Here is a 13084-nt window from a genome sequence, read left to right as displayed (position 1 = left end):
AGTGGGGACATTCGTTCACTTGCACAGAGTCAGATCTCCCTCTTCCTTTCCTTGTGGTCTATGGCCACACTCAGGTCCATATGGCCAGTAGAAGTCTTCTCACCGGGGGTAGGACCCCTGATTCATTGGCTTCTCCGTGGCATTAGCCCCTTATTGACGCTGGGTACAAAATATACCTACATACAATGCTAAAATAGAGACATTGCTCTGCAGTTGACATTGCTCTGCAGGACTAAAGGGACAAACTAAGAAGGGCCAGGACCCCAGACACAGATGCCACGTGTCGGCCGTGGCCTGGGGCAGTCACTGGATTTCTTAATTATAGAAGTATTTCATGCAATTCTGATGCCCTCTGCTGCTCGTCCACCCCCCGTGACCTCGGAGCCCCCACAAACGATCACAGCCTGGCAGATAATGAGCTGGTTATACAGACGCCAGACTGATGATCTCACAGACAACACGTCTATAACCGGGGGGGTCCGTGGTAATGAATGATCCTCTATAGCACCAATCTATCCTACACATCATCCTCACAGACCCAGCAGTGCTGGAATTTATACTGGAGGGGCTATTCAAAGACAAGACCAGCAATGTTCAGCTCAAGACCTCCAAAATAACCCACAATATGTGTATACAGGATCCTGATAAAGGGACAGCTGAAGACAAGAGAGCAAAGAGGCCAAGTCCCGGGGATGGTCCGAACTCTGCAGGAACAAGATGAACAATGAAACCCTGCAAAGTGCCCTGGATGAAGCTGCACCTCCTATACATAGAACAACTCGGCACAGACGGCGACAACCGTGGCACACGCTGCAAACACGTTTCCTGCAGCGGTGCTCCAGGGGGCCGAACATCTGTGGAGAAAATCTAATCTACCCGAAGATTTCATCCATTATAAGTTCATGCTAAAAACATACAACTCTGCCCTTCACCTCTCCAAACAAACCTATTTCAACACCCTCATCACCTCGCTGTCCAATAACCCTAAACGTCTCTGACACTTTCCAGTCCCTACTCAACCCAAGAGAGCAGGCCCCAACCACGGATCTCCGTGCTGACGATCTGGCCAATTACTTCAAAGAAAAAATTGACCACATTCGACAGGAAATCATCTCCCAATCTCTTCATACCTTGCACTGTCCTCCCTCCCCCACTGCATCTAGTTCACTCTCTGACTTTGAACCAGTTACAGAAGAAGAAGTAAGCAGGCTCCTTGCATCTTCTCGCCCGACCACTTGCACCAGTGACCCCATTCCGTCACATCTCCTCCAGTCCCTTTCCCCAGCTGTCACCTCTCACCTAACAACAATATTTAACCTTTCCCTCACTTCCGGTATCTTTCCCTCCTCATTTAAGCATGCCATCATACATCCATTACTTAAAAAACCCTCCCTCGACCAAAATTGTGCCGCTAATTATAGACCTGTCTCTAATCTTCCCTTCATCTCTAAACTCCTGGAACGCCTGGTCCACTCCCGTCTTACCCGCTATCTCTCAGATAACTCTCTTCTCGACCCTCTTCAATCTGGCTGCCGCTCTTTACACTCTACTGAAACTGCCCTCACTAAAGTCTCTAATGACCTACTAACAGCTAAATCTAATGGTTACTACTCCATGCTGATTCTCCTGGATCTCTCCGCAGCATTCGACACTGTGGATCATCAGCTCCTCCTCACTATGCTCCGCTCCATCGGCCTCAAGGACACCATTCTCTCTTGGTTCTCCTCCTATCTCTCTGGCCGATCCTTCACTGTTTGTTTTGCTGGTTCCTCCTCCTCTCACCTTCCCCTTACTGTTGGGGTTCCTCAAGGATCAGTCCTAGGCCCCCTCCTCTTCTCTTTGTATACTGCCCCTATTGGACAAACAATCAGTAGATTTGGTTTCCAGTACCATCTCTATGCTGACGACACCCAATTATACACCTCTTCTCCTGCTTTCACTCCGACCTTCTTAGAAAACACCAGTGATTGTCTTACCGCTGTCTCTAACATCATGTCCTCCCTCTATCTGAAACTGAACCTGTCAAAAACTGAACTCCTCGTGTTCTCTCCCTCTACAAACCTACCTTTGCCTGACATTGCCATCTCTGTGTGCGGTTCCATCATTACTCCCCAGCAACATGACCGCTGTCTTGGGGTCATCCTTGATTCCGAGCTTTGATTCACCCCCCACATCCGATCACTGGCTCGCTCTTCTTATCTGCATCTCAAAAACATTTCTAGAATTCGCCCTTTTCTTACTTTTGACTCTGCAAAAACTCTTACTGTTTCACTTATTCATTCTCGTCTGGACTATTGTAACTCTCTACTAATCGGCCTCCCTCTTACCAAACTCTCCCCGCTCCAATCTGTCCTGAATGCTGCTGCCAGGATCATATTCCTCACCAACCGTTACACCGATGCCTCTACCTTGTGCCAGTCATTACACTGGTTACCCATCCACTCCAGAATTCAGTACAAAACTACTACCCTCATCCACAAAGCACTCCATGGCTCAGCACCACCCTACATCTCCTCTCTGGTCTCAGTCTACCACCCTACCCGTGCACTCCGCTCCGCTAATGACCTCAGGTTAGCATCCTCAATAATCAGAACCTCCCGTCTCCAAGACTTTACACGTGCTGCGCCGATTCTTTGGAATGCACTACCCAGGTTAAAACGATTAATCCCCAATCCCCACAGCTTTAAGGGTGCCCTAAAAACGCATTTGTTCAGATTGGCCTACCGCCTCAACACATTAACCTAACTATCCCTGTGTGGCCCATTAAAAAAAAAAAAAAAAAACATAACCAGGTTCCTCACATCATGTTCTCATACACTTTATGCAGTTAATAGCCTCTGTGTATGTACTGCTACATACTTAGGCTGATAACTGTTTCATGCAGCTTTACATGAACACCCGAGCCTTACACTATGGCTGGTCCAAATAACTAAAGCAATTGTTACCATCCTCCTCTCGTGTCTCCCCTTTTCCTCATAGTTTGTAAGCTTGCGAGCAGCAGGGCCCTCATTCCTCCTGGTATCTGTTTTGAACTGTGATTTCTGTTATGCTGTAATGTCTATTGTCTGTACAAGTCCCCTCTATAAGTTGTAAAGCGCTGCGGAATATGTTGGCGCTATATAAATACAATTATTATTATTATTATTATTATTATTATTAAGATGGCATGCTAACAGGCGCGGTCCTCCCTGTTCAAGAGCGTAAGGATGGTCGTTTCTTTTCAAGAGCAGGGTGACATAGTCCTATTGATGGTCACTCCTTCTCCTGAACAAGGTGGTATACTTGTATGAACGTCCCTGCTTCAGCAGTAGGGTGATATGGTTCTGGGATAGTTCTGACTTTTTGGGAAGCTGTTAGAAAAAGTCCTATGTCAGTAGTGTGGATGCTGTAATGCTTGTTTGGAGCAGGGTAACCATGGATGGTCATTTCTTTCCAGGAGAAGATGGCATGTTTTTTTGGATTGTTCTATTTCTGAGACAAGGAGATGGGTTCCTATAAGGCCGGCGTCACATTAGCGTGTTTTACAGACATATGAGAGGCGCAGAAAATACGCATTGCACACGGTACAATGATTCTCTAATTCTCAAGCGTGGGAATTTTTCTGATTATTTTCTCACGCTCGAGTTCATCTGAGGTTATACCAGCAGGGGGTGCAGCACCGCAAGTCTAGGTAGCTACGTTCCCCTGCTTTCCATTCATTCCCCAGATTTTACACGCAGGGGCACAGCTGCATTAACAGAGCTCCTGCTTGTAAAATTATTTAACCCCTTCAGATGGATTTACAGCGTCGGACAAGACTGAACGACGGAAGGTATGGGATATTGTTGATTTTTTTATTTTTTTATTTTAACTTTGTTTCAGGTGACAAGGGTCTTCAATTGGATTGAGAGTATAATAAACTATTACAATACCCTGTGTCTTTATTTCAATAAAATACTTTTTTCCTAATGTGTGTGTTTTATTAACCATTTCGTACTATTGGATTAATAATGGATAGGTGTCATAATTGACGCCTCTCCATTATTAATCTGGCTTAATGTCACTTTACAATAGCAAGGTGACATTAACCCTTCATTACCCCATATCCCACCGCTACGCGGGAGTGGGAAGAGACAGGCCAAGTGCCAGAATAGGCGCATGTTCCAGATGTGCCTTTTCTGGGGTGGCTGGGGGCAGATGTTTTTAGCTGGGGGGGGCAATAACCATGGTACCTCCCTAGGCTATTAATATCTGCCCTCAGTCACTGGCTTTACCACTCTGGTGGAGAAAATTGCGCGGGAGCCCACGCAATTTTTTTCCGTGATTTAACCCTTTATTTTAACAGCTAGAGCCGCAAAATTTTGCACATAGACACTTGGAAGATTACTAATGAGGAATATGCAAAAAAATAAGGGATATGAAATGCTTTACTGTATGTAACCATGTCTCATATCATGTCGGGTTTGGGAAGGAGAAAGCAAAAGCCGACAATTGAATTACCGGCTTTTAAGCTATCTAGCGCTGAATTAAATAAATATATATATATGTGTATGTGTCTCACTGACATATATCTAATATATAAAGCTGAATGTGTGTGTACAGTGGGGCAAAAAAGTATTTAGTCAGTCAGCAATAGTGCAAGTTCCACCACTTAAAAAGATGAGAGGCGTCTGTAATTTACATCATAGGTAGACCTCAACTATGGGAGAGAAACTGAGAAAAAAAATCCAGAAAATCACATTGTCTGTTTTTTTAACATTTTATTTGCATATTATGGTGGAAAATAAGTATTTGGTCAGAAACAAAATTTCATCTCAATACTTTGTAATATATCCTTTGTTGGCAATGACAGAGGTCAAACATTTTCTGTAAGTCTTCACAAGGTTGCCACACACTGTTGTTGGTATTTTGGCCCATTCCTCCATGCAGATCTCCTCTAGAGCAGTGATGTTTTTGGCTTTTCGCTTGGCAACACGGACTTTCAACTCCCTCCAAAGGTTTTCTATAGGGTTGAGATCTGGAGACTGGCTAGGCCACTCCAGGACCTTGAAATGCTTCTTACGAAGCCACTCCTTCGTTGCCCTGGCGGTGTGCTTTGGATCATTGTCATGTTGAAAGACCCAGCCACGTTTCATCTTCAATGCCCTTGCTGATGGAAGGAGGTTTGCACTCAAAATCTCACGATACATGGCCCCATTCATTCTTTCATGTACCCGGATCAGTCGTCCTGGCCCCTTTGCAGAGAAACAGCCCCAAAGCATGATGTTTCCACCACCATGCTTTACAGTAGGTATGGTGTTTGATGGATGCAACTCAGTATTCTTTTTCCTCCAAACACGACAAGTTGTGTTTCTACCAAACAGTTCCAGTTTGGTTTCATCAGACCATAGGACATTCTCCCAAAACTCCTCTGGATCATCCAAATGCTCTCTAGCAAACTTCAGACGGGCCCGGACATGTACTGGCTTAAGCAGTGGGACACGTCTGGCACTGCAGGATCTGAGTCCATGGTGGCATAGTGTGTTACTTATGGTAGGCCTTGTTACATTGGTCCCAGCTCTCTGCAGTTCATTCACTAGGTCCCCCCGCGTGGTTCTGGGATTTTTGCTCACCGTTCTTGTGATCATTCTGACCCCACGGGGTGGGATTTTGCGTGGAGCCCCAGATCGAGGAAGATTATCAGTGGTCTTGTATGTCTTCCATTTTCTAATTATTGCTCCCACTGTTGATTTCTTCACTCCAAGCTGGTTGGCTATTGCAGATTCAGTCTTCCCAGCCTGGTGCAGGGCTACAATTTTGTTTCTGGTGTCCTTTGACAGCTCTTTGGTCTTCACCATAGTGGAGTTTGGAGTCAGACTGTTTGAGGGTGTGCACAGGTGTCTTTTTATACTGATAACAAGTTTAAACAGGTGCCATTACTACAGGTAATGAGTGGAGGAAAGAGGAGACTCTTAAAGAAGAAGTTACAGGTCTGTGAGAGACAGAAATCTTGATTGTTTGTTTCTGACCAAATACTTATTTTCCACCAGAATATGCAAATAAAATGATAAAAAAACAGACAATGTGATTTTCTGGATTTTTTTTTCTCAGTTTGTCTCCCATAGTTGAGGTCTACCTATGATGTAAATTACAGACGCCTCTCATCTTTTTAAGTGGTGGAACTTGCACTATTGCTGACTGACTAAATACTTTTTTGCCCTACTGTATGTATGTGTGTATATCCGGGATTGGCATCTGAACCGTCGCAGCTACAGGCACAAAATTTTGCACAGTCACACGTCTGGACCCTGAGAGCGTCAAAGCTATGTTGTGAGGTGAATTTTCCAATTCACCAAACAATTTTGCCCCTATCTACATAATGGGGAAAAAGTGAAAGGAAAAGTGTTGGAGGAAAATTAACAGCTGCCAGATGTGAACAAGGGGGACTTAAAGAATGAGAGCGATGGCACCAAAGAGTATATACTGTACAGTTGCTAAGGCGGGGCCCCGACATGGGATACTCACCACACACGGGGATATGAACACACACACAAAATGCGCCACACACTACCACGTGCTTGAACACATATACCACCCTCAGCACACATTTCACCACACACACACCAACCTCGCCACATAAAAGTCGAAACACAAAAGTTGCCGCTCAAAACTCGCCACACGTGCAAAACTCACCTCATGGAAAACTCGCCACACGCAAAACTTGCACACGCGCCACATGCACAAAAGTTGCAACACATGCAAAAGTTGCCTCACACAAAACTTGCACATACTCAAAAGGCACCACACATAAAACTCGCCACGCGCAAAACTCGCCATGCGCAAAACTTGCTGCACACAACTTGCTACACTAACCTGTCACATGCAACTCGACACACAAAAAGTTGCTACATGCATGTCGCCACACAAAACTCATCTCACAAAAGTCCCTACATGCATGTCGCCACTCGCAACTCAACACACACAACTTGACACATGAAACTCGCCCTAAAACACACACAAGTCTGGTATTATCCTTCAAAAATAAAAATCTGATTAATAAGCAGACAAACTACAAGAGCAACAAATGTACCATATAGGAATCCGGCAGCTGTCAGTCACATGACCAGTCTATTATGTGTATGTGTGAGCTAATATATACTGCCAGGGGGAGGGCTTCCTGTAGGCTGGGGATTTATCAGGCTGCCAATTTAGCTTACAAATACTGAAGTAAAAATACTGAGCAAATAACGTGTGAACGAGGTCTAATACAGGAGGAGATGACACACAGGTATATACTATATACAGGAGGAGATGACACACAGGTATATACTATATACAGGAGGAGATGACATACAGGTATATACTATATACAGGGGAGATGACACACAGGTATATACTATTTACAGGGGAGATGACACACAGATATATACTATATACAGGAGGAGATGACACACAGGTATATACTATATACAGGGGAGATGACACACAGGTATATACTATTTACAGGGGAGATGACACACAGGTATATACTATATACAGGAGGAGATGACACACAGATATATACTATATACAGGAGGAGATGACACACAGATATATACTATATAGAGGAGGAGATGACATACAGGTACATACTACATACAGGAGGAGATGACATACAGGTATATACTATATACAGGAGGAGATGACACACAGGTATATACTATATACAGGAGCAGATTACCTACAGGTATATAGTATATACAGGAGGAGATGACATACAGGTATATGCTATATACAGGGGAGATGACACACACATATATACTATATACAGGAGGAGATGACATACAGGTACATACGATATACAGGGGAGATGACACACAGGTATATACTATATACAGGAGGAGATGACATACAGGTATATACTATATACAGGAGGAGATGACACAGATATATACTATATAAGGAGGAGATGACACGCAGGTATATACTATATATAGGAGGAGATGACACACACATATATACTATATACAGGAGGAAATGACACACAGGTATATACTATATACAGGAGCAGATGACATACAGGTGTATACTTTATACAGGAGGAGATGACATACAGGTATATACTATATATAGGAGGAGATGACATACAGGTATATACTATATACAGGAGGAGATGACATACAGCAGGTATATACTATATACAGGAGGAGATGACATACAGGTATATACTATATAGAGGGGAGATGACACACACAGGCATATACTATATACAGGAGGAGATGACATACAGGTATATACTATATACAGGGGAGATGACACACACAGGTATATACTATATACAGAGGAGATGACATACAGGTATATACAGTTGTGGCCAAAAGTATTGACACCCCTGCAAATTTTGTCAGATAATACTCAGTTTATTCCTGAAAATGATTGCAATCACAAATTCTTTGGTATTATTATCTTCATTTAATTTGTCTGTGAGAGGTGTGAGGTGAAAATTAGAGGTGTGAGGTGAAAATGAAAAGGTGTGAGTGCAAAATGAGAGGAGTGAGGGAAAATAGTGGAGTGATCGGAAAATGACAGATGTGAGGTCGAAATGACAAGTGTTAGGGGGGAATGAGAGGAGTGAGGGGTGAATGAGAGGAGTGAGGGGGAAAATGAGAGGTGTGAGGAGGAATATGAGAGGCGTGATGGGAAAATAAGAGAAATGAGGTGCTACAACTAACCACAGATATTTACTATGCCCAGGCAACGCCGGGCTCTTCAGCTATTATATATATATATATAGACTGTATATATGTTTTCATAAATATATGAGCCCATGGATCCATTGTATGTCTGTTTTGCAAGCTGGCGAGAAAATCTCGCAGTACGGATGCCATGCGGATTACATACGGAGGATGCCATGTGCAAAATACGCTGCCACACCCTGCCTACGGATGACATACGGATCACTATTTTGGGGACTTTTCTGCGTATTACGCGTGTAAAATACAGACCGTATTTCACTACGCTGAGTGTGACCCCGGCCTAAGAAGGGCTATTTCAAGGCCTAGAGATAGTCCTAGAGATAGTTATTGTTTTTTTGGAGCACAGTGAAAGCCGAAGAGAGACCCGAGGATAGGAGCTAATGTCCTCCTTGTGTCCTACTTCCAAAAACCTCAGTTCTTTGGGATATTCCTGTCTTTTCAGGAGCAGGATGGCATGTCTCCAAGAAGTCCTATTTCAGGAGCAGGATGACATGTCTCCAAGAAGTCCTATTTCAGGAGCAGGATGACATGTCTCCAAGAAGTCCTATTTCAGGAGCAGGATGGCATGTCTCCAAGAAGTCCTATTTCAGGAGCAGGATGACATGTCTCCAAGAAGTCCTATTTCAGGAGCAGGATGGCATGTCTCCAAGAAGTCCTATTTCAGGAGCAGGATGGCACGGTCCTGGGGATATTTTTCCTATATTTGGAGCATATCCAAAACAATATAGCTGATAGAAAGATCTCTTCTAGCGATGGTTCTGTGTTTGTGGAGCAGGCGGCTCGGCTCTGGGATGCTCTTCCCTATTGTTGGATGTCATCAACATTCATCTTTATTTGTGTAGCACAAAATATTCTTAAGAATTTAAGAAAAACGTGAAGAAGAAAACAAAATCAGACGTCAGAGGGCAACAAAGTAACAAATCAAAGAAGAGAAGTGAGAGCTCTGCACCAGAGGTTACAATGTATCAGGCGGCGGTGGGGAGCGGGGCCCTGCGCAGGGTCACTGGGCCAATCTAGGACCCTTCCACCTCCACTCTGTGGTGGCGCCCCTGACTGGTACAATCTACACATTGCCAGTACCATTTCCATAGGAAGAAGAATCCGCAAACCTCGCACACAGACACCGCATCTTCATTCTATATTTTCACTTCTCAGCCGCTCGTCTTCTCTTGTACATTTTATTATGAAAGTTGATACAAAGCGCCAGGATTTATTTGCAGCTTTAGCACCAATATCTGTATTGTATTCTCTTGTTAATGCAACGATTGAAAATAATACAGGAAAGTGTCTGTCCGGCGCTGCCAAACCAGAAGCTGCCAGACTGCAGACAGTCTGTTCCTCTCACTTAGGCCTCATTAGTGCAGGATGGCCCCTGGCCGGGAAATCATAAAGCCGTCTGGATAGTTCAAAACCACAAAGAAAGTCTATAAAGAACAACATCTCGAGTTAATGAGCCCTTCCCCCCCCCCCCCCCCCCCCCGTGCGGACCTCCAGGGGACCAGCGAGGTTCAGCCTTCAGATTTACAGAATTTTCAGGGAGGAAATATAAATTGTTTGTTGTTTTTTGCAGCTGACAATAAAAGGAAACAAACTCAGTTACACATTGTTCCGTACTCTCATCAGCAGGACAGGTCCCTATAAATACGCTATTACCTAAGCACCAGAGGGCACACTGCATGGTCTTACAGCGGGCACCTTGCTCATAGTGGGCCGCGCAGCCTGCGGTTACTCAGCCTCTCATACAGCAGGGGCAAGTAAAAGAAGGGGCTGATCAATAATGAATTATTTACAAAGTCATCCCTTGATCATTGCTGCAGTCCTGGCTACCACCAACCATCTCCCCAAACATCCTGTGCGTCCTTTCATCCTCTGTGGTCCACATGGCGCCTGCATAGACCATCTCTATGGTAAGTACAGGAATCTTGGAGGAATTTAAACCTAAGTGGAAGGTGAGGAATAAAAGGATAACGAGTGTTCCTTATGATGATACTTTGTATCTGCGAGCCCTTCCTTCATAGTGAGCAGTGACTAGATGGGTTGGGATTGTATCGGTCTGACCCTCTGTCTCCATTGATAGAACTGGCGCCCGTGTTGTCCTGCAGCCACTCATCTCCCTACAACCATAGACATAAAGTCTTCTCTGCGGAGCCGACCCAGGATCAGTCCACGGCCGACACTGGAGCCGCTCAGGACGGGGACGATCCTTACAGAGGAATTAGCAGTCAGCGAGAAAAACCCAAATGCGTCCGATACATCCAGGGGCCTAAAGATCAGAGAAGGAAGAAGAACTCGTCTGCTCCTCAGCGGCCTACCTGCTCCAGCATGTCCTTAGGGAGGTCTTCCTGCTCATCCATCTCCATTATCGCCTTCTTTATCTCCTCATTGGACAACTTCAGTCTAGAAGAAAAAAAACACAATATAATTACCGTATATACAGGAGATGCCCAGGTTATACCAGCTGTACATATATAACTATATACAGGAGATGCCCAGGTTATACCGGCTGTACTTATATAATTATATACAGGAGATGCCCAGGTTATACCGGCTGTACATATATAATTATATACAGGAGATGCCCAGGTTATACCAGCTGTACATATATAATTATATACAGGGGATACCCAGGTTATACCGGCTATACTTATATAATTATATACAGGAGATGCCCAGGTCATACCAGCTGTACATATATAATTATATACAGGAGATGCCCAGGTTATACCAGCTGTACTTATATAATTATATACAGGAGATGCCCAGGTTATACCAGCTGTACATATATAATTATATACAGGAGATACCCAGGTTATACCAGCTGTACATATATAATTACACTGGTCAACAGCATTTTTGGTGCCAAAGATATTTCATCGAATTTGGGGTATTTTTGGGGTGCTGATTCTGAATATGTCATCAGTTTTGCCAGATTGGCTCAAGTTTTTGACATTTTTGGTAACTTATTTATAGCACTTGTTGGTAAATGCGACGCATCATCTCATTAATTTCTTTGGATTAGTACTTGAACTGAGCAGTTCTCAATATAGTTTTGTGTTAATTAGTGTTCTAAAAGTTTGTTCATAGCTTGATTTTTGCACTAACTTTATGTTGTTGTCTGTTTTCCAGTGAAAAGCATGAACTCATCAAGAAGAAGTTGTCTTAACGATCCAGACTCATTCTGTTACATTTGTGGTGAATACACACTGCCAAAACATAGAAGAAACATAACAGACTTCGTAAAAAAAGTGTATTTTGCCTATTTTGGGGTTATGCTTGGGGACCAAGACAAGTTTTGGGCACCACACATAGTGTGCAAAGCATGTATCGAATTATTACGAAAATGGAGCAAAGGACAAAGAAAAAGCTTCAAATTTGGTGTTCCAATGGTGTGGAGAGAGCCAAAAAATCATCATGATGACTGTTATTTCTGGTAAACACAGGTACAGGCACATCTTCACAATGAGGGACAGGCCTTCTTGCAGATTCCATGTTACTCCCATTTTCGTTTCTTATGCTTATTGAATCCTTGCACTTGCACTGCACAGAAATAACAGTCATCATGATGATTTTTTGGCTCTCTCCACACCATTGGAACACCAAATTTGAAGCTTTTTCTTTGTCCTTTGCTCCATTTTTGTAATAATTCGATACATGCTTTGCACACTATGTGTGGTGCCCAAAACTTGTCTTGGTCCCCAAGCATAACCCCAAAATAGGCAAAATACACTTTTTTTTTTACTGAGTCTGTTATGTTTCTTCTATGTTTTGGCAGTGTGTATTCACCACAAATGTAACAGAATGAGTCTGGATCGTTAAGACAACTTCTTCTTGATGAGTTCATGCTTTTCACTGGAAAACAGACAACAACATAAAGTTAGTGCAAAAATCAAGCTATGAACAAACTTTTAGAACACTAATTAACACAAAACTATATTGAGAACTGCTCAGTTCAAGTACTAATCCAAAGAAATTAATGAGATGATGCGTCGCATTTACCAACAAGTGCTATAAATAAGATACCAAAAATGTCAAAAACTTGAGCCAATCTGGCAAAACTGATGACATATTCAGAATCAGCACCCCAAAAATACCCTAAATTCATTAAAATATTTTGGACACCAGAAAAAAAATTTTTTTTTGTTGACCTGTGTTATATACAGGAGATGACCAAGTTATACCAGCTGTACATATATAATTATATACAGGAGATGCCCAGGTTATACCAGCTGTACATATTTAATTATATACTGGAGATGCCCAGGTTATATCAGCTGTACATATATAATTATATACAGGAGATGCCCAGGTTATACCGGCTGTACATATATAATTATATACAGGAGATACCCAGGTTATACCGGCTGTACATATATAGTTATATACAGGAGATG

At 43.2% G+C, this 13084-nt stretch overlaps 1 protein-coding gene across 6 annotated transcripts in view; it reads right to left on the bottom strand.

Moving 5' to 3' along the window:
- Positions 1-13084, bottom strand: part of DAAM2 (dishevelled associated activator of morphogenesis 2) — a 281131-nt gene that overhangs the window by 20984 nt on the left and 247063 nt on the right. For all 6 annotated transcript variants that reach the window (XM_077282013.1, XM_077282018.1, XM_077282017.1 and 3 more), the window contains one exon: positions 11006-11090. In XM_077282013.1, the coding sequence (XP_077138128.1) occupies positions 11006-11090 (85 nt within the window). The remainder of the gene's footprint in view (positions 1-11005; positions 11091-13084) is intronic.

Source organism: Ranitomeya variabilis, chromosome 2 (assembly GCF_051348905.1).
Source record: "Ranitomeya variabilis isolate aRanVar5 chromosome 2, aRanVar5.hap1, whole genome shotgun sequence".
In the NCBI taxonomy this organism is placed as follows: Eukaryota; Metazoa; Chordata; class Amphibia; order Anura; family Dendrobatidae; genus Ranitomeya; species Ranitomeya variabilis.
Note: the sequence above shows the minus strand (reverse complement) of the source record. Positions and strands in the feature narration are given on the sequence as shown.